This window comes from Diabrotica virgifera, chromosome 10, assembly GCF_917563875.1.
Source record: "Diabrotica virgifera virgifera chromosome 10, PGI_DIABVI_V3a".
NCBI classification, from domain to species: domain Eukaryota; kingdom Metazoa; phylum Arthropoda; class Insecta; order Coleoptera; family Chrysomelidae; genus Diabrotica; species Diabrotica virgifera.
The window spans coordinates 144,395,545-144,419,607 of record NC_065452.1 but is presented as its reverse complement, the minus strand read 5'-3'; the positions used below and the strand labels follow the sequence as shown (position 1 = coordinate 144,419,607).

Sequence of the window (24,063 nt, the reverse complement as noted above, 5' to 3'; positions counted from 1 at the left end):
TGCACGATTTAATTTTATTTTATGTAGTATAATGCTTAGGTAAACATATATTATGTTGAAATAAGTTTTGGTTTGTGAAAATACTTTTTTATAATGGATAAATGGTAAAATTAAAAAATGAATTTAATATATATTTGTTTCCTAATTTAAAAAGTATTTTCATTGCTATTCGTTCTACCATTTTCAAACGCTAGTGTAGAGTGTACAAAAGGGTTTTCAGTAATGTATTCCATATAAAAAAATATAAAAGAAACCAGGATTATCCTAAGGAGGGGTTACAACTACTAGATGGTATCTGCGAGATAATCCTAAGAGGGGGGTTTCAGGTTTCAACGACTGGATGGTCTCTGGGAGGGGTCGCCCCCCAAAATCGCTACTGTCATTAACACGCCTAACTTCACGCGCGACTTTGATACGAGAAGTATAAAAAAATATTCATGGAAATCTAGATTCTGTAATTTTTTGAGCATTAAAAAGTGAGTACAAAGACATACAATTTTTTTTTTGTAATTCCATCTTCAATTTACCCTGCACGACTCGTAGACTATTATCGATAAGGTAGAGTTGTCACTATTTTGGGTCGCGCCCCTCTGAGTGGTATGGAATAGTAATGGTGTTAAGCATAGAGAGCTCAAAGTACATCCAAATGGGGGGTTTATAATTCCTGACCCCCCTGGCTACGCCTATGAGCGTATCTTTTCGTGACAAATCGGATCTTTTTTGAGCGATCATCGGATAATCTAGAAAAATGCGGTTGGCAACACTGGTTACAGTGCACATATGCTAAAGGTGCCAGTGGGGGATGGCCTCTATTATTCGCAGTATTATAGTCGGTGTATGAGAAAGAAAGTATTCGAAACAATAAAATAAGTAACAAATTTGATATTATCTTTTATTTCATTATTTCGAATACTTTTTTTCTCATACACCGACTATAAATAATACTGCGAATAGAGGCCATCCCTCACCGGCACCTTTAGAATCTGTGCACTGTATGTTGTTCTAAGATCTATAGTCTATAGTAACGCTTAATCAATAGCAATAGGCTAATGGGTAACTGCGAGACTGGCAAGACTCTTGCTGCCAGACCAAGACCAAGATCGAGAGCGCAATACCAAGACCAAGATCAGGTGTATTGGCGCAAGACCGAGACCAAGACTGTCTAAGTCTCGTCTTGGTCTTGCATTTGGGCAAAACTACATGTTGGTATATTGGGAAATGAAAAAGCAGTCCAAGCCGCTAAAGTAGCATATTTTTCTCAGCCTTCAAGGAAGTCCAAATATGGATCGTAAGATACTGATTAAACAAAGATCCTCAGCTCACGAGCTGAGGAATAAAACAAAAACTAAGCTGCACGAAGTTCACCCCAACTTATCTTGCCTGTCATCTAACTTGGAACAGGAAAGAAGATTTAGTTATTCGTCGACTATGAATAGGGCATACACGTCTCAGACATGGATACCTTTCAGCCAACGTATCCAGTCGTTTCTGTTCTGCCATTCTCCGTCTCTAAGGTCTCGTCTTTCCATGGCCTCGTCCACTTCATCCCTCCATGATCTTCGGGGTCTACCTCTTCTTCTCTTTCTCATTGGGCTCCAATCCGAAATCTTTGATATCCACCGTGTATGATCTGCTCTTCTCACATGTCGATACCAAATTAAACGTTTTTCTTAGATGTAGCTGAGTCATGTCTTGTTCTACTGCTATTCTTCGTTTTATCTCCTCATTTGTAATGCGATCTATTCTTGTCACTCTTCAGCTTCTTCTCATGAACTCCATTTCAGTTGCTGTAATTTTGGACCTATTTCGTTTGTTTATTACCGAATTCTCTGCTCCATAGGTTATTACACTACGTACCAAGGTGTTATATTCTCTTCTTTTTATTTCTGTTAATCTGTCTATCCCACAGTACCGTACTGTACATAGTACTGTACATTAACAGTAACAATGATCTGGACTCCATCCCATGTTGGTATATTGGGAAATGAAAAAGTAGTCCAAGCCGCTAAAGTAGCATGTTCTTCTGACTCAGCCTTCAAGGAAGTCCAAATATGAATCGTAAGATACTGATTAAACAAAGATCCTCAGCTCACGAGCTGAGGAATAAAACAAAAACTAAGCTGCACGAAGTTCACCCCAACTTATCTTGCCTGTCATCTAACTTGTAACAGGAAAGAAGATTTAGTTATTCGTCGACTACGAATAGGGCATACACGTCTCACACATGGATATCTTATGGCGTCAGAAAACACTTCAGTATGCCACTACTGCTGTAGTCGACTTTCCATCAAACAGTGATAAAGGACTGCGGTCAATTTGATTTTTCTAGAAACAGGCACAGCTTAAAAGGAAGCCTAAAAGATATTCTTAGTGTTCCAAACCGTTTTGTCAGAGTTCTAAGAATTCAAACCATTAATAAAGGAAAAGAAAACTGTCCTAAAGAAATACAACTTAACATTGATAGAAAGCGATAAGAAGGAATATATTACAAAGAGAAACATAGCAAAAAAAGCAGTCAAAATGCAAAAAGGGAAAGCTGGGAAAAATTTGGACATAGCTCGAACGAAAGATATAAAATAAATAACAATTCTGGACTCGCATAAAGAGGATAAAAGACAACAAAAGAGAAGAAATAAGAGAAATAAAAGACGAAAATGGTCAAACGGAGAAAATAGAAATATTAGAAACTTGGAAAGAACATTATACAAACAAATTTGGGAGCGAACTGGCAGAAGAATATTTAGAGGAAGCTATAATAGTGAAAATATTACCGGAGATTACAAGAGAGGAAGTGGACGAAACCATAAATAGAATCAAAACAGGAAAAGCATGTGGGGAGGACGAAATTACTGATTTTGGAAACAAATACTAAAAGACAAAAAAGTTGTAAAATAGATATTTCATTTCAATGGCGTTTTTAGTCCAATATTATACTACAAAGAGCCAATATTATACTACAAGTTTTGAGACCCCTCTAAATATCTAGGAAAATCGAGAAAAAAATGTTTCACTGTTTCGCATGAAACATTTCAAATATGTTCACCTGATTCATCGAAGAATGTGTAAGTTCATTGAAAAAGATAAGATAACAATTCCCACGGATATGTAACAGACGTTTCATCTGTACACAAAAACTACCTGTAGGGGGATTGTTCAATATTATATTTTCACCTTATCAAAAACTAGCGAGATAAGACTTTAATACATATTAAATATTGCACCTAAGTGTCCCTATCCTATTTTTTCCGAATTAAAATATTTATTCGATTTTATTTGTGTAACGAGAATTATTTGGAAAATTACTGGTGGGCTCTCTATTAATTGGTACACGTGCGATGAAGATGCAAAAGCATTGTGGAGATAAAAACAAAAACACAATATTAAGGTACGTATCCATTACGTAGGTGCTCCGTGTGGATACGGCATGCGCTCTAGTGATGTTGATTATAGTTACTTTCGAGTAATCGTTACAAATCGTTACTTTTGTATAAAGTAATCATTTACAGTATTCGTTACTTTGATTACTATGATTACTTTTGTATTTGAGTACCGGTAATCATATCGAGAATCGTATTTCTCAGTAGGTAGGTGTAACAAAAATAAGAAAACTTCTGTTGGAGTGAAAGTCAAAACAAAGATATACTCCAAGAGAAGTAAGGAAAACTGAAGTAACTAGTTGATGGGACAAAAATGAAAATAGATGGGATGGAAGAAGAGAATAGTGAAGTGGCTTCTACGTGGAGAAGCCGAAGTAGGAAAAATACTACTTTCCAGTAGTATTAGTGGAGGAAAGTGGAAGGATGTAGAAGTGAAGAGAAGGGCATATTAAAAGGGATAGCAGTAGAAGTATAAAGAGACAGAGGCAAACGGAATAGAGTTGGCTAGCATGAGATGCAAGAGAACAACTTGACACTCAAGGATGGATACGGCTCGTTTGCATGCCTGTCGAAGAACAGTAGCTCTAAGTAGATAGTAATGATGACTAAAAGATGAAATAATAAAATAAGAATAATGTACTGAAAAGGAATGAAGATGAATAATTGCTAAAGACGAACAAAATAAATAACTAACAAATCATGGGCGCCATGAAAATGATCTTCGATCATTCTCCCAGGTATCTTATACTGCTGTCAAATACTAAATATATAACAAATCTGTAATAATGAACATAAAGGAGTAATAAAATAATTGATATACAAAAATAAATAAATATTTATTAAAAATAACTACCAGATTTTTAACAATCTCTGAGTTAGACAAAGTATATACTGTGACTCTAACATGACAAAAGTTATACAGAGGTTATATTTAAGATAACAACAATAATGTTATCTGTTACAAAATTACAGGTATAAGTACCTCTTACTTACATATACAAAAAGAGAAAATACAATAATGAATAAGCAAAGTTAAATATACAAATGAATAAAATAGGAATGGAGTTGGGATAAATACTGAAACGATGACCTAAATTAACCGAGCAAATGCAATGAAATAAAGTAACGATGAATAAACCGAACAAATGAAATAAAGCGAATAAATAAGAAAATATTTGGGGAACAAGCAAGTAATATTACAAAATAAATATCAAACCAATAATACAATATAAAAACCTAATTTTCTAGGCTTATTACGTTGTGTACACAAGTAACTTACCAGAGATACAATAGTTTGGGAACCAAATATTAATATACAAATATGTAATATGTATACAAATATGTCATATAAAAAAATGAACGCTAAATCTGAAAAAGTAACTAATAAACATAATGTATCACATAAATGTCTGAAATATAAAAACCATAGTTACTCTTATCACCACACTAATTGTTCCCAAACGACTCCTAAAGAGGTTGCTGCTGCATCCTCAGAAATGAGCATCAGGATGATGCAAAATCATGCCTCCTGTAGACTCAGGTGCGAAGACGAAAATTGAACTGGAATGCTTCCCAAAGCTTGCTCCCAATGACATACTCCCAGATTGACTTGGCGGTGGCTGCAATAAGGTCAAGGTGGCTTCCCTAGGTGGTCAAGGTGGGTACGAGTTCACATGAGGGTTAGCTTTCTTCCAAATGGCGGTTAATTTTTTATTCCTCTTCCACTGATGGTACTCCCATCCTTACTCCAGGAAACCCGTACTCCAGGAAACAAGTGGTGGTAACTTTTCACTATACTTTAACTTAGTTGAAATAAAAATTAATTTTGAAGAAATTAACCGCCATTTTATGGTACTAACTACCAACACCAACCTGTCAACCTCGCAGCCACCGGCCAAGTGTCTCTCAGTCCTCTCTCAGTCAGCGAGGAAAACGTCAAACTCTCACGGAACACGAATTAAATGACAAGGAACGGTTCAACAACTATGTTCCGCACAGTGTGACGTCACATAAGGAGTCCTTTATGAGAAAATTAAAGAAATTAATTGGGAGGTCAAGAGAAAATAATTTTTTAAAAATAATTAAAGCGCTACAAATGATATTATAACGGGTGGACCGTTACATAGGTATTTTGTATAGGTATTCCGATATAACAACGACCTTCACCGATCTGTTTAAGGGATAAAAATGATTTGATTACTATGATTACTTTTCTTACTTTTGCATTCGAGTACCGATAATCATATCGAGAATCGTATTTCTCAAGGTAGGTATTTTGTATAGATATAGATATAGATCTAGATAAAAATATAGGATTCTCTCATTCGATCTTTGTTAATGAGATACATTACATATTACGTATACCCTTAAAACGCTTCATACCGATAACGATATTCGACAACACTCGTAAAATACCGGTCCCGTCCATTACTCGCTGGGATACGATTGGTAGAAAGTAATCAAGTGTACTGGTTGTAGATACAATAGTCGTTACTCGCTCTGATACAATTGGTACGAAGTAACGAAGTAATTAGAGTAATCAAAGTAACGATTTGCCTCTCTGTATAGTAATCGTTACTTTCGGTATTCGTAAGTAACGAGTACTTTGTAACGAATAGATACTTTTTCAACATCTCTAATGCGCTCCTCTACATATAAACCGTCACCGGTTGGATCGCAGAGGGTCGAGATCACCCGGAGCGGTGCTCATACTCGGTTGAATCCGGTTGAATCCATCCAATCGGTAGTGATGTTGATTATAGTTACTTTCGAGTAATTGTTAATCGTTACAAATCGTTACTTTTGTATAAAGTAATTATTTACAGTATTCTTTACTTTGATTACTTTTGTTACTTGTATTTGAGTACCGGTAATCATATGGAGAAGCGCATTTCTCAGTACATATTTTGTATTAGTAGGATATTTTGATTACTATGATTACTTTTGTATTTGAGTTCCGGTAATCATATCGAGAATCGCATTTCTCAGTATTTCGTATAAGATCCGATATAACAACGACCTTCACCGATCTATTTAATGGATAGAAATTAAATGATAATAATATGTAATCTATTATGTTAAAAATTATTAAAAACAAGGGGTGCCCGACATAATTTTGTCCAGATTAATTAATAATTAAAAATGAATTTTTTTTTATAAATCCTACTATACTAATTTTTTGGCCCGGGCAGATATTATTTTAGATTTTTGTCAAGTAACCTTTAGTAACCTTTTGTAAGGAATTTAGGAAAAAATAAATGATTTTTAGGGAAATAGTGAAACAGGAAAAATTTTCAATAGAAAAATGGGTGGAAATGCATAATTGCAGTATAAAATGCATCCAAAAGTACATAAACATTAATCCATGATTAAATTGAAGATCATAGGACTCAATGAGTCTCCCTGTCTTGTTCTCCATAGACCAAGCCTACGTTCTTTCCGATGAGGCTCCAATAAGAGCCGAAAATCGCGATTCAAGGGACTGGACTGCGCTCCGTATTCTAATTGAAAAGTAAGATTGTTTTGCCTTCGCATTGCAACTGAATTAAAAATAAAATTTTTATTTTATTTTTAACAATGGAAATCTTCAGAAATGCTGCAGTAAAACGGGCCATGATGATCACCAATGTTCTTAAAGAATGAGCCACACGAAGAAGAAGAAGAAATAGTCCAAGACGTGAGTGTATTGATTAAACTTTTAGTAGGTAGTGTACATCACAGGGAAGCCTTTCTAAATACGTAGAATATGTGGAGAATGGTCTTCGAACCTAAATAGAGTGCATAGACTGGAGGAAGTAACCAAATACTAAATATTATATTTATACGGGAAAATGCTTTACCTATGTTACACTATGCCCTCTCTTTACTCTGCTTACCTCCTACGCAAGAAGCAAGATCGTGCAATCGTCAGTGGTAGAAACCAAATATACACTATAGAAGAAGAAGCAGAAGACGCCTAAATGGGGCACCGATAAAAAGAAACAATTTACAACAAAAGCAGATCCACAAAAGACAAAATCATTAATTCGATAACGAGCCAAACCAGAAGGTAGGGTCATTTTATTGTTATGGCACCTACATTAGAAACAAGACAGCTACAATACAAAGGCTGTTGGAAACAGCTAGACTAAAATGCTAAGAAGAATTACAGGAAATACGGTGAGAGCAGGGCTGCTTTATCCATTAGGCAATATAGGCAGTTGCCTAGGGCGGCAAATTATGAGAGGGCGGCAAAAATACTGTACAAAAAATATTTGTATGTAAAAATTAAAATCGAGTAACATTTAAGTATATCCAGGCATCGTACATTCATCAATGGAATATAAGTGGGCATTCATTTCTAGAAAACAAATTGCATTTTCTTAACACTATTCATTCAAAAAGTCGTAAATTAAGGGATAATTGGGCCGTCGTGTCACCAGCAGCGCAAAGGCGGCGGGCGCACTGTTCTATAATTTTTTTTAAACTGAATCCTTTTGGGTTATTCGTGGTTGAAAATTTGCCATTTTCATTGAAAAATGTCGCCTTTTCGGACGGTTTCTTGCGAATACCCTAAAAATTATGCATCTAACGAAAAAAACTATATAAAACAGTTTTGTAGCTTATGAAAAATCAAACAGATTCGTTCCTTCATAAATCTTCTAGTGATAACATAAAAAGAGATATGGTAGGTGAAAAGAAATTTTTTTTGTGCATGCTCAAATGGGTGTGTTCAACTTAATAACAGAGAAATGGTCGATTTTAAGGGTATAATGCAATCAATACCTTTTGTAAGTATTGCCTGAAAAGACCTTTAAAAATACCGCACTGTTAAATTTCGATTACATTCAAACTAAGCGAGATATGGTGCAACAAAAAAGGATGACTAATTTATTTTAAGATAAATTCCGAAGTATGTATATTTTAACCCCTCATCCATCAAATTTAAATGCATCGTTTTGCTTCTACAATAGCTTTTAATATAGTGTTATTTCTATGTTCAACAAGTTGGCTGGGTTTAAAATGTATGGTTTTTGAAAAAAATAAGATCAAATTATAGAGAGCATTTTAAATTTTTTTTAAATCTTCCTTTTTCTCCATGTATCTCGATAATGATAATGAGATACAGTAATGAAAGAAAAATAAAATTGTTATCTAAAAGAAAACCTACATTTTTGTAAGGTATTTGTTTACGTATCTCTTATCACTTTCGAATTACATGGGGATAAGGAAGATTTTTAAGAAAATTAAAAATGCGCTCTATAATTTGACATTATTCTTTTCAAAAACCATTCATTTTAAATCTGTCCAACTTTTTGAATATAGAAATAACACTATAGTAGAAGATATTCTACAAAAAAAAGGGATGCATTTAAATTCTGGTGGATGAGAGGTTAAATATATTTCTCATTTTTCCTGAAAATACATTAGTCATCCTTTTTTATTGCACCATATCTCGCTTAGTTTGAATGTAACCGGCATTTAACAGTTCTCGTTTTAAAGGTCCTTTCAAGCACTACAAAAGGTATTCGTAGCATTATACCCCTAAAATCGACAATTTCTCTGATACTTTAAGTTGAATACACCGATTTGAGCATGGACCAAAAAATGTTTTTCACCTACCATCTCTTTTTTTATTAAAACTAGAAGATTTATAAAAAAATGAATCTCTCTGATTTTTCATAAACTACAAAAATGTTTTATATAGTTTTCTTTTTTCGTTAGATGCACAATTTTTATGGTATTCCCAAAAAACAGTCTCTGAAATGTGTAATTTTTCAATGAAAATGGCAAATTTTTAACCACGAATAACTCAAAAAGTATTGAGTTTTCACAAAAATTTATAAAAAAGTTATTGCTTAGAATAAGGTTCTCTGACCAATCCGGTGTTAGTTTGATAAAAAAAATTTCCAACCCCGAGAACGGGTGAGAACCACCCCTAAGTTAAAAGCGTCATAGGATATAGCGTACACTTTGTTTCTTGAGCTATTCCCTACCTACAGTGAAAATATCAAGAAAATTGATGCAGTAGGATGAAATTCGGAGCCAAATCCCCTCACTGACTGCACTAATAGATACCTACATCATTAATACATGAAGGCATTCATTTAAAGGGTCATTTGGATACCACAATAAAATTACCAATCACCAATAATTGACATATCTAAATATTTAAAGAAGAGTGGATTGAACGATATTTTCCCTAATTTTGATATTGCTTTGCGCATTTATTTGTGCCTCCCAATTGCTAACAAACGTGTCCGCTGAAAGTCATTTTCGAAAATGTCAAGAATTTAAAATAGTCATGAAAATAATTTCCGATCAAGTATGACGCAAGAACGGGTTAACAATTTGTCGATTTTATCCATAGAAAATGACGTAACAAAGGCGATAAATTATGAAGACATTATAGATGATTTTTCCAAAGAAAAATCTTTTTTTCGCAAAAATGGTACATGCTTAAAGGGCGGCTACTAGACAATTGCGTAGGGCGTCAATTGACCTAAACGCGACCCTGGCTGAGAGCGAAAGAATCGTAGAGAAATCGTAGAAAAAATCGAGAAACCGTACCAATCCCCCAATGAATAAATCAGAATTACCTATAAAGAAGAAGAAGAAGACATTGAGTAACTGTGTTAGCCGTAAAGTTTGGACTGCTTAGGCTACGGCTCCACGGGCGGGAAATTGACGCTAGCAGTAGCAGTAAAATGAACTTAAGGTTCCGCGGAAGGGAATGGGAATGGCCGAACTGAACCGACTACAGGACTTGTGCGTAGTCGGTTCAGTTCGGCCATTCCCATTCCGTTCCGCGGAACCTTAAGTTCATTTTGCTGCTACTGCTAGCGTCAATTTCTCGCCCGTGGAGCCGTAGCCTTATATCACGGCTGGACTGTAGGACAGTGACATTGACCTGGATCAGTTCACGAATGAACCTTTTTTTTTTCATCTTTAAAGAGGGGGTGTCTGGAATCTTCAAAAGACATCTCAGTCCAGAACGCCGCCTGACTACTTGCGGTTAGCGAAAACCAAATACTTTGGCTTCGGAGCTTCTAGACAATTGACAGTTACAATTATTGGGGACTTAGAAATTTTACACCCGTATTTTGAATTTCTCTAATAGATGGTTTGTTTAAACCCTAAATTTTCCTTTACTGTTTTTTCTTATTAATTGAAAACAATCATTTTTGTTTAAGAATATTTTTATTATGTGAAATATTTATGTTTTTCTTTGGTAGTAGGTACCTACTGTTTTTGATGTGGCAATAATATAACTTTTATAATATGGTTAATTATTTGACTGTAATTTATAACTTTCCTATGGTTAATTATTTTATAGAGAAATTCAAAATACTGGTAAAATTGATAAGTCCCCAAGAGGTACCGAACTATAAGTAACATATCCTATACATATAGGTACATATTATTATAAGGTACCTACATGACAAAGTTTTTTATTTAAAATATTGCTAATATGTACTATATAATTAGGTTAATAAGTATATTTTGAATTTCATTTACATTTATACATATAATCTACCAAGCGCAGTGAGGTTTTTCATTTACTGTCTTAAACTCAATGATGTATAAGTTGTATATGATGTATAAGTAGTATAGGTACCATATATATACTTTTCAAATTGCCCGCCAAATCCAGAGAACTGTCAATTGTCTAGAAGCTCCGAAGCAAAGTATTTGGTTTTCTCTAGACGCAAGTCGCCTGACTGACCTTAGTGCAGGATTCATTCTTCGTAGCCCCAGCGATAGTTCCCGAGGTACTTTAAAATCACTCTCTCGTCGTCGAGGCTATCACGAATGAACATAGATTGGTCTTGTATCATAAATAGCCATATTTGGAGGACGATACATTAATTTCTGGAGAATAATTTCTTTGGTGTCGAGCAAACAATGATTAAGCTACAAATTTGTTGATTTTTCATCAGTTTGTTCAAAATTTGGTTTTCGGACAATTTTTAGCTCTAGAAGAGCTCGGTATTACTCATATACAGGGTGATTGATTAGTAGGGTAAAGCTCAATAGCTCCGCTATAGTAATAGATAGCAATAAAAGTTATTAACAAAAATTTTAGCCACCTTTGAGCTTCACATTACAAAATTAGAATGTTACAGGGTGTTCGATAACACAGTGGCAGACCTAACTTATGTTTTTTTTAAATGGAACACCCTATATTTTATTTTATATTCGAGATTCTGTTAACTTCTCTATCACAAAAATATAAAGGTTTGTAATGTTATACAGGGTATTTACAAAGTTATAACCAATTTTGTATGGAAATCGTAACAAGTTCAACTCCCTGTATAAATAAAAATAAGCACAACAGCAATGGTTTATTAATGCCAAATTTTTTATTTATTGTCAAAATTTTTAAAAATTATTGATATTGCTAATTTTCTTTATATCAAATACAGGGTGAGTCAAAACGCAAGTACATTATTTTCTCAGTAATGTTAAATAGAACACCCTGTATTTTATATCATTACTGAAAGTAACATTAACGTACTTTAATTTTTATATAACATTCCCTATGCCCAAATTTATTAGTTTTTGAGATATTTTCATTTTTCAGAGCAAATTATTTTAAGTGTTTAAATTTATCTAAATTTTAAGTAAGCCATGACTGAATTGACAATTGAAGATTACCGATTATCAATCCGGTAATCAATGTAACACTGTAGCAAATAAAGAAATAAAAATAATTTATTAGTAATACATTTTACAAACAAAAACACAACCACTACATGCAACATTTTTGAAACAATTAAAAACTATATTTTTATGTAAATGCAACAAATAAACAAAGAAAATTAGTAATAAATTTTACAAAAAAACACACAAACACAAAATACAATATTTTGTGAAGACAATTAAACACTACTTTTGTATGTAAATGTAACAATGTAACAGATAAAGAACGAAACATAATTTATCAGTAATACATTTTGCAAATAAACATGTTTGAAAAAATTAGAAGCTACTTTTAATAAAATAGTTTTAATATTTAATTACATAAGGTGTTCAAAATTATCTCCTAACACATTTATGTACGCCTAAAAACGATCATTGAATGATCTACTTACTCTACGGAGCATTTGTAAATTAACACATCGAAATACACTTTTTATTCTATTTTTCATCTCATCCCTTGTTGTTGGAGGTATTTTATAAACTTCATTATTAACGTAACCCCAAAGAAATCAGTCCAGTTTATTAAATTCTGGTGATTTGGGTGGCCACGCTACTGGTCCATTGAAAAATGAAAATATCTCGAAAACTAATAAATTTAGACATAGGGAATGTTATCTAAAAATTAAAGTACGGTAATGGTACTTTTCAATAGTTATATAAAATACAGGGTGTTCCATTTAAAATTACTGAGAAAATAATGTACTTGCGTTTTGACTCACCCTGTATTTGATATAAAGAAAATTAGCAATATCGACCATTCTTGAAAATTTTGACAATACGTTAAAAAATATGGCATTAATAAACCATTGTTGTTTTGCTTATTTTTATTTATACAGGGAGTTGAACTTGTTACGATTTTCATATAAAATTGGTTATAACTTTGTAAATACCCTGTATAACATAACAAACCTTTATATTTTTGTGATGAAGAAGTTAACAGGATTTCGAATTTAAAATAAAATATAGGGTGTTCCATTTAAAAAAAACATAAGTTTGGTCTGCCACTGTGTTATCGAACACCCTGTAACATTCTAACTAATTTTGTAATGTGAAGCTCAAAGGTGGCTAAAATTTTTGTTTTAACTTTTATTGCTATCTATTACTATAGCGGAGCTATTGAGCTTTACCCTACTAATCAATCACCCTGTAGAGTGGTCCGCTCGTTTTCCAGACAGTAATCCTATCGAATAAGTCTGGGGCCGTGTTAAACAACAGCTTAATCTTTGTAATACTTATCTAGAGAAACTTTCTGAGGTTTTAAAAGAATATTGGCAAGCTTTGAAACAACGATACTCATACGATCACTGGTTCTCGACATGGCTAGAAGAGTATAGATAGTCTTAAGACACAGCAAGGGTCCTAAAAAATATTGAATGCAAGAGTCATCAATTTACACAAAAATAAAGGTGGTAATCTTTGAAAGAAAAGTCCCAAGGAAAATATTTGGACCTATTAACGAAGACGGAGTATGGATATCCAGGTACAACCTTGAACTCTACCAATTGTTCAAACAGACACCGATTTGAGAATTCGATAAAATAGAGTCTTTCATGAGCTGGTAATGTAGTGAGGATGAAGACTGAAAGATTGCCGAGAAGAACCCTAGCTAGTAAAATTCAGGGCGCAAGATCAAAACGAAGGCCACGGAAAACGTGGATCAAGTGGCAGTGGATGTGCAAAATTTGTTAGACGTGAGAACCTGAAGAAGATCGGCGCAGGATTGAGAAGGTTGGAGGCACAATTTGGAAGAGGCCAAGTGTCGATTTTGGGGCTGTAGCGTCATTGGAGAAATGTCTTAACATGCCCAGCCCAAAGAAAGTACAACCACTCTTAAAACGGTGAGGTCCTACGAAATATTTAATGGCATATTCGCTGACGAAATCAGTGATGTTTTTGTTTTTTTTATAAATTCTAATTTAAATAACTTTGGTATAATAATAACTGTTTTTCAATTTTTATCTTTCTGGTATAATTTTGACACTGATTATTAAAATTTCATAAGGCTTTCGGGATAGTCTCAATTAAATATAACTTTAAAAACTGTTTATTTTGAATTCTAATTACATACGTACGTCAAAAGACGTACAATGTACTTGTGTATATCTGTATGCTCATAAAATGTGTGTAAATATAATCAGGTAGTTGTTTATATACAAGCCTATAATTATAATTCTACGTAGATTATATTTAATAGTTTATTTTCCAAATTTTCCTACTGGTTGGTTTTTTCTAATAGGTTTGCCCACTCTTCCGTTGAAGACACAATAGAGTATTAATCCATTTTCTATCAAAGTAACATGTTTTTTTTTGTTTTAGCTCTAGGATTAGTCCATGCAGCCATAAACGAAGTAAGTATTAAGTCTAGCTTTTTTGTTTTTAATTTTTAGTGTAAGAAAAATACACAAATAAAATAAATTCTTATGCTGTATACCATTAATCACAAAAAATTACTAAATTTTTTTATAAAACCTATATTTTATTTAAAATCTCTTAAAGGACTACATCACAGGACGTTTTCAAGCTAAAAAGTTCATCCTCAGTGTTGTTTATAGGATTTTTAACATGCTTGAGCCACCTTGTGGTAATATGTGGTGAAAACCCTTTAAACCTCATACAATTATAAAATGTTTACATTATTATGTTAAAATGAAAGTGATGTTTAAAATATTTCTGAATATAATATCCCCACGACACGTGGGATGCTTTGTCCGGAGGTTGGATCCTCACATTACGGACAGTAACTAGCAACTAGACAACTTAGTATGTGGACTTATACAGGGTGTCCAGAAACTCTACCGACAAACGAAGACAGAAGATTCTTCAAGTAATTCTAAGACAATTTAACCCTATTCACTTAGTCCGAAAATGCTTCCTAAGGGAGCTAGGGCTCTTTGAAGATGGCGTCTTGTAATGAGTTTTTCTTAAATACCTCCAGAACGCTTCTATTTAGAAAAACAAAAATTGGTACGCTTATTTATCTTTCAGAGATAAATCTATTCCATCTATTGCGAATTTTTAGTACCGATCATAGGCGTCCGTTTTGGGCAGGGCAACGGTTATTTTATCGCATAACTTTTTTGCCTTTAATTTTTAGGCATTTTTGACACTTTATTATTAAATTGTGAGGTATTCTAGTACTAAAAGGTACTCTTATTTTAAGCCGGTAGGGTACACCGTTTTCTAGAAAAATCGATTTGAAAGTTTTTCGTTCTTTGAATTTCAAAAAAAAAATTTCAAAAAAAACATATTTAGAAAGACGAAAACTGGTACATTTATTTATATTCCAGAGATGAATTGATTTCATTAATTGCGAATTTCTAGTACCGGTCATAGGCGTCCGTTTTGGGTATGCCAACAGTTATTTTATAGCGTAACTTTTTTGTCCTTAATTTTTAAACATTTTTGACACTAGATTATTAAATTATGAGCTATTCGAGTACTAAAAGTTACTCTTGCTTTAAGTTAGTAAAATACATCGTTTTTTTTTGAAAATTTTTTTCAATTTTTTTCGAATTCCAAAAACGAAAAACTTTCAAATTGATTTTTCTAGAAAACGGTGTGTCCTACCGACTTAAAGCAAGAGGACCTTTTAGTACTAGAATACCTCACAATTTAATAATCCAGTATCAAAAATGCTTAAAAGTTAAAGACAAAAAAGTTATGCGATAAAATAACCGTTGCTCTACCCAAAACGGACGCCTATGACTGGTAATAGAAATTCACAATAGATGGAATCGATTCATTTCTGGAAAGTAAATAAGCACACCAATTTTCTTTTTTCTAAATGGAAGCGTTCTGGCGTTATTTAAGAAAAACTAATTACATGACGCCATCTTCAAAGAGCTCTAGCTCCCTTAGGAAGCATTTTCGGACTAGGTGAATTGGGTTATATTATCTTAAAATTATCTGAGAAATCTCCTGTCTTCGTTTGTCGGTAGAGTTTCTGGACACCCTGTATATTATGCCTTATTTTTATTTATTTTATTTACTTATTTTGTATGCCTATTTATATACAGGGTGCCCCTAAAAGATTGGTCATAAATTATACCACAGATTCTTGGGTCAAAAATAGGTTGATTGAACCTAACTTACCTTAGTACAAATGTGCACATAAAAAAGTTACAGCCCTTTGAAGTTACAAAATGAAAATCATTTTTTTTTTCAATATATCGAAAACTATTAGAGATTTTTTATTGAAAATGAATATGTAGCATTCTTATTGCAAGGCCATCTTAAAAAAAAATATAGTAAAATTTGTGCACCCCATAAAAATTTTATGGGGCTTTTGTTCCATTAAACCCCCCCACACTTTGGTGTATGTTCGTATTAAATTATTATTGTATTACTATTAGTTAAACACACTATTTTTAAAACTTTTTTGCCTCCTAATACTTTCTTGAAAAGCCAGTTTTTATCGAGATATTTTGAATATTTGTCAAATCCACCACATATTTGCATATGGTTAAGTACGATTATAGAGACCTTATAATTTACATGTTTAGGTATATTTTGAATCATATTAAACAAGAAGCCACATGTCGACAAAAGGTGCCTTAGCAAAAAAATACTAAGAGGTAAAAAAGTTTTAAAAACACTGTGTTTATCTAATGGTACAATAATATTGTTCTGAAGCTATTTTCTTGTGGCATTTTTACAATTTTAACTATTTAGAATGGGAAATAATCCACAATATTATTAAAAAATGATTTTTATTAACGTTTCGACGCCCAAATCGGGTGCCGTTTATTTTGTATAGTATTTTGTATTTTGACAACGGCACCCGATTTGGGCGTCGAAACGTTAATAAAAATCATTTTTTAATAATATTGTGGCTTATTTCCCATTCTAAATAGTTAAAAAAGGTACAATAATAGTTTAATTGGAACATATACAAACATTTGGGGGTTTAAAGGAACGAGACCACCATAAAATGTTGATGTAAACATATTAAAAAAGAAGCCGCATCTCGATAAAAACTGGCTTATCGAAAAAATACTAAGAGACAAAAAAAGTTTTAAAAATATTGTGTTTAACTAATGGTACCGCAATAATAATTTAATTGGAACGTACACAAAGGTTTGGGGGGGGGGGGGTTGAGGGAAAAAACCCCAAAAATTTTTGTGGGGTGTACAAATTTCACTGTTTTTTTTTTCAAGATGTTCCTGCCATAAGAATGCCACATGTCCATTTTGAATAAAAAATCTCTAAGAGTTTTCTATATATGAAAAAAAGTCGATTTCCATATTGTAACTTCAAAGGGCTGAACCTTTTTTTGTGTGCACTATTGTATACGGGTAAGTGAGGTTCAATTAACCTATTTTTGGCCCCAGAATCTGTGGTATAACTTATGACCAATCTTTTCGGGACAAATATACCGGTATATTCGGGTATAAAAAAAATATACCTTTTATATAGGATTTTAGCAATTTAAAAAAAAATACACATTACTAAAAACATTTCAAACTTACCGTGGAGCTGTAACGTTGGGAACATAGTGGTATTTATGAAACCTGAAACAAAATTATAAATTAATACAATTCTTCTTTTCTAAAAAAAAAACTTATGACTAATCAGCTTCGCGTAGTCAAACATGATGATGTGCCACATCTGTCTAAGCTCTAAACATTTGTACTCTAACGACAGTACCATTAGGTAGGTATGTTACGAAAATGCCACTGAACCTCTAAAAATAATACGAACAATCTGAATTTTGGTAAGAATATCAATTTTGGGACACCAAAAAGTTGCAAAAAGTCTGCCACTTTTACCCTCTGGCTTCCTCATAAACCCCCTCGTAGGGGGAAAACGGAAAACACCGTACCAAGAATCTGTTACCATCGACTTACCAAGCCGTAGAAAAAAATGTTTCAAACAAGAAATGTAGCTGAGATAATTTTGAACATAAATGTTTATTAGCACTTTTTGTGTAGAATGAACCTTTCTCTCAGAAACAACGCATGAAGCGACTGGCGATTTTGAATGTCAGTTAAGCGCGTGAAATCAATTATTCTTTAAATCAAATTTGTATCAACTCGACGGTAAAAATGTATCAACGGTAAAAATTCGATATCTTTTGATTAGAGTGTCCTATTCACAAAAATCATAATGCGTTGTAAAGGTAAAGAGTGTAGCTTTTGTATGAAATTCTGCATTTTGACGCAAATGAAGTCCGTTTCTATAAAGCTGTTAAATAAGTGAAAGTTGCGCGATTTTTGGAATTTTTTACGATTATGAGATCAATTAAATTTATCACTTCTATTGAACGGTTGGTGGTTGTTATGGAATTTCCATTATTAGAGCCTAATATTCAAAACCTATAACATGATATTTTGTAACTAAGTAGAGTAATCGTATAATATATTAAACAAATCTCTTTCGTTCACTTGCTGTCTCCTCTAAGAAAGTTAGAAATCAACATGGTAATTAGTATTTTTGATGCTGTTATTCTGACTAATTCAACGGAACTAAATCTAAACCAGATCCTCAACTTATTTAACCAGGAAATAAGCCCCATTCATCGGCTTCTTCTTCCCTGTGTTCCGCTTTACGTTATTATTTGCAGCAAGTTATAATCTTCACTTTTCATAGACATAATTCTTACGACGAGGCTTACATAGTTCAGCATATCTCTAGTTTAGCTTTAGAGGATGCTCTAGCATTTGTCCTTGTATAGCTTCCTGAGTTTTCTTTATTATATTCAAGTTGTTCTCTGGTGAATTCTGGAAATGCATTCTTCATAATCGACAGTTCTACACGACTTTGCAATATAAGAAAAGTCGCTGGAGGAATCAACATAATGGTCTAACTCAGGGGAGTGTATTGGCACCCCTGCATTATAACAATCTATACAAATGACTTACCGAGTTACCCTGCAACTATAGGTTGCAATTGCTGGATCCAGCCTCCAGCAATCCAGCTGGATCCAGCTCTTTTTTTTTACATGCTGGATCCAGCAAACCGTGCTGGATCCAGCAGCGCGGATCCGCAAACGTGTCAAATTCGAAATAAGTTACTGAATGTCTTCATTAGCCTCTTTATTCAAAGCCGTGAGTCGGCAACTTGCCATTATATCCCCCTAGGAGTAGCTCAGTATGCTGGAAAGTTTCTACAGCCTAAAAATTTGCATCGATAAAGCGTTGATATACATTGATTCTGCGATAAAATTCTCTGTTGGCGAGTGGTAAATAATCAATGAGTTGTGTGTGTGTGTGTGTGTGTGTGTGTGTGAAAAAATGGCTTGGATGCGAGTCCGTTAGCCACAGATTTTTATTTTATTTTTACCTCAATTTATTAGTTTTGTTATATTTACACGTATTTCACTTAAATGATTATATTTGTTTCTTTCAAGTAGTTTATGAGTAATTTAAATATTTCCATTTTATGACAACTTAGTAGATATTCTATACTAATTGGAAAATAAACTTGTGTTTGTAGTAAATTGTAATATAATTGATTTATATATCTCTCGTTAATTTTGCATTCCAAGAAAATATGGTTTAAATCTCTAATCGAAACATTATCACAAAAACATACTGATGAATTATTATTCCTAATTTGTGCAGATGTGCCTCATATTTCCCGTGTCGAATTTTTAATCTGACGATAGTAGAAATATCTTGCTTTGGCAGGTTATATTTAAATATGTATTCAGGTGGCGGAGGAAGTTCTTGATGTAAAGAAAAATATAAATTTTTTGACATGCTTGTAATATTTTTCCATTCTTTTTTCCATATTTTATTTATTCTAACTTTGACGTCATTTATTGCATCTGTCGATAAGATGTGAGTTAGTATCTCACCTTTTTTTATTGCATCTTTGGCCAACTCATCCACTTTCTCATTACCCAGTATACCGGCATGCCCTTTTGCCCATATAAATACTACTTCCACTTTAGACAAATTATTTTTTATATTACATAAAATGTTTGATTTGTATGAACTAAAATCAGTATTTTCAATTGCATATATTGCAGATCTGGAGTCTGTTATTATCACAGCTTTTTCAATATTATTCTCTTTGATCCATTCTAGAGCTTTTTCGATGGCTATAATCTCAGCTGTAAAAATACTACTAATACTAGATAATTTGTAATTATTATGTTGATGGGTATTTTGCACATACATAGCACATCCTACTCCTGTTTGATTTTTAGAACCGTCTGTATAAATTACTGTGTAATCCACAAAGTCGCTCAGTATAGATTTTACTAAAATATTATCAAGTATATTCAAATGGGAAATAAGCCACAATTTTACCTAAAAATGATTTTATTAACGTTTCGACGCCCAAGTCGGGTGTCGTTGTCAAAATACAAAATAATACTAAATAAACAAAAATGTTGTTGCTTAGTAAAAAATTCTTCTAATAATTTACTTAATCTGACTCATTTATATCGGCAATTCAGACACGTATTATACATTTTAAAGTAGACGACTTTAAAATGATATTGCCAATATTGATGAGTTGCAATCCTGGGACGACTTTACTAAAATATAGTTCATTCGATTACATGAAATCAATCCCAACTCAAGAATATCCGCCACAAAAAATCATAGCATGTGATCTGTCTTTAAAAAGACAACCAAATGCAACGGTGGTACTGAAATTCTCGCGTTAGAGATTCCATAGTAAATCACGAGGGAAAACTAGGAAAAACCTCGTGATACTATCCCGACATCGCAAGTATTTGAGTTTACATTTAGTTTACTCTCAAAACTAATACCAAATTCTGACTTGATATTTTAAATTTTAAATAATACTAAAATACTAAATATGTACTAACTCGATATGTTACTGATTTACTAATTGTGGTATTTTCTTTCTATTGACTTCCTCCTTTAGTATGGGTAACCACATCCTACTGCATTCTACCGAGGAATTTGCGACACAATTGGTTTCATTTAGCATAATTAGAGCCGCTTCTTTGATTTTTCTCTTTTTACTATCTGCTTCTTTTAGGACTATACTTGAATCTCTCCACTGAACTCTATGTTCATTATCCCATGCGTGTTGACATATTTGAGATCTATCAAATTCTCTATTTTTTATATAAGACTGATGTTCATTTACTCTAACGTCTAATGGTCTTGACGTTTCACCTATATAAAATTGTTCGCATTCACAAGGTATTTTATAAATACAATTCTTTGTTCTTTCTTGTTCACTGTTAGGTTTAGTTTTAGATAGAATAGATCTCAATGTGTTTGTTGTTTTGAATGTTGTTGATATGTTGAATTTATTTCCTATTGTTTTAAGTTTCTCGGATAGTCCTTTTACATATGGTATTGATATTTTCCTCGTATTATTTCTTATATATATATATATATATATATATATATATATATATATATATATATATATATATATATATATATATATATATATATATATATATATATATATATATGGTAGAATGCAGTAGGATGTGGTTACCCATACTAAAGGAGGAAGTCAATAGAAAGAAAATACCACAATTAGTAAATCAGTAACATATCGAGTTAGTACATATTTAGTATTTTAGTATTCTTTAAAATTTAAAATATCAAGTCAGAATTTGGTATTAGTTTTGAGAGTAAACTAAATGTAAACTCAAATACTTGCGATGTCGGGATAGTATCACGAGGTTTTTCCTGGTTTTCCCTCGTGATTTACTATGGAATCTCTAACGCGAGAATTTCAGTACCACCGTTGCATTTGGTTGTCTTTTTAAAGACAGATCACATGCTATGATTTTTTGTGGCGGATATTCTTGAGTTGGGATTGATTTCATGTAATCGAATGAACTATCTTTTAGTAAAGTCGTCCCAGGAACGCAACTCATCAATATTGGCAATATCATTTTAAAGTCGTCTACTTTAAAATGTATAATACGTGTCTGAATTGCCGATATAAATGAGTCAGATTAAGTAAATTATTAGAAGAATTTTTTACTAAGCAACAACATTTTTCTTTATTTAGTATTATTTTGTATTTTGACAACGACACCCGACTTGGGCGTCGAAACGTTAATAAAATCATTTTTAGGTAAAATTGTGGCTTATTTCCCATTTGAATATACTTGATTATAAAAATACCACAAGAAAATAGCTTCAGAACAACACTAAAATATTATTTAAATGATTTGATTCTGTATATTTAGGAGTTATGATTCTGGGTTTTTTTATCAAAGTTTTATACGGAAATTTATAAATTGGTAATAATTTACTCTTGTGTAAATCTGTATAATTCCTGGTTTCAATGAATGCATCTGTTAGTGGTGGTGAATTTTTTATTCTCCAATATTTACTAGTTAAGTTTTCCATGTTTAATAAAGCCAGATTTGTTAAAAGGTCTGACTCAGTGTTTCTTAGCTTTATGCAGTATTTTTGAGCTAAAAATTGTCTACGTAAATTTAATGGGATTTCATTACACTCTGCTAGCATAACGTTTATTGGAGTGTAATCAATGAGTTGATGGCCACTCTATAACCGGTAAAACTGGCTGTAAAAGCTCTTTGAAGAAGAGAGTCCACTTTGATAACGGCCGACACAACCATGATATTTGCTTTAGACAAAATAAATAGCCAGGACTCTAGCCTTAATGCCAATCTAGCGGAAACACTACGCAACATAATCGCGGAACAGTATCTCTCTGAAATTACAGGTACATTAGTGTACTTACAAAATCAAAAAAGTATGACGAAGGACTAAACAATCCTGGTAATTTCCCCATGCCGAGAAAGAATGCAATGCGACAAGAGATGAAAAATTACAAGTAACTGTGGAACCAGTGTAAGGGGACATAATAAAAGGAGATGTGCCAACTAATCCGGAGTCCGTGAATTTTACTTTGGAACAAGAACTTGAGATTGAATTAAAACAAAAAAAAAAGAAAACTTTTATAACCAAAAAAAAATTTGGTTCTCAAAAAGATTACGAAATGATTTTGGAAAAGGAAATGGCAGTTTATGAGGCCAAAGGAGTGGAAGGCGATCATTTGTCAATGGTCTATGACTATTTGATGACCTTAAAACCGACCAGCACAGAGGCCGAAAGGGATTTATCCGCAACCGGCTATATGTGCAGTTCTATGCGAAGTAGGTTAGGCCTTAGTTTTTTAAGGTCTCACTTCCAAGAAACTAAATAATTCATGTTTAAAAATTTAGAAATTTAAAAATTTAGAATACAGACAAAACAAGCTGAAAATGCGAGCATTGTCATAACGAAAACTTTGTATATTTACGTATTTTAATTCATAATATGGAAAATTTCTATTATGAAAAGTAGTTTAGAATTAATAATTATGTTTTAATGTGCAATTATATCATTCTAATTTAAATGTTATGAACTATAAAGGTAGTTTACTCTTGATCGAAATTCATATTTTTTATATACCTCGTATAAAATTAATAAAATTTTATACAAGGTGTCCCAAAAGTAGTGGAACGGTCGAATATTTCGCGAACTAAACATCGGATCGAAAACCTGAAAAATAAGTTTTCAATCATTTTCAAAAATCTATCCAATGACACCAAACACCAACCTCCACTACACCCCCTGGAGGTGGGGTGGGGGTAACTTTAAAATCTCAAATGGAAACCCCTAGATTTTCTTGCAGATTTGGATTCGTTACGTAAAAGTAAGCAACTTATATTCAAGACATTTTTTCGAACTGTGGATAGATGGCGCTATAATTGGGAAAAGCGGTTTATCCTGATAAACTTAATTTAAAATTTAGTTTGACATTCACGAAGTGTCAAGCTCAAATGTAAATAACCTATGCTTGGCAAATCGAGATTTAAAAAAAAGTAGCCTACTTCCTAATCAACCATTTGAGCTGACGTTTAGTGCGTCTGTAGGAGATAACCGGATTGTGACGTCACATTTTAGACTTTGAGGTCGATTATCTCGAAGACGGTTAGATATATCGAAATGCCGTTTTCAGATTTGGATTCAGAAGGCAAAACTACATAAGAATCCATCGATACACCTGATCTAAGTATTGCAGGAGCGGCAACGCAATAACA

General features: G+C 32.9%; 1 protein-coding gene across 1 annotated transcript in view; it reads right to left on the bottom strand.

Moving 5' to 3' along the window:
* LOC126893217 (cytoplasmic polyadenylation element-binding protein 2) overlaps positions 1–24,063 on the bottom strand; it is a 577,895-nt gene that overhangs the window by 168,814 nt on the left and 385,018 nt on the right. The window contains exon 3 of the mRNA XM_050663186.1: positions 17,528–17,569. Within this exon, the coding sequence (XP_050519143.1) occupies positions 17,528–17,569 (42 nt within the window). The remainder of the gene's footprint in view (positions 1–17,527; positions 17,570–24,063) is intronic.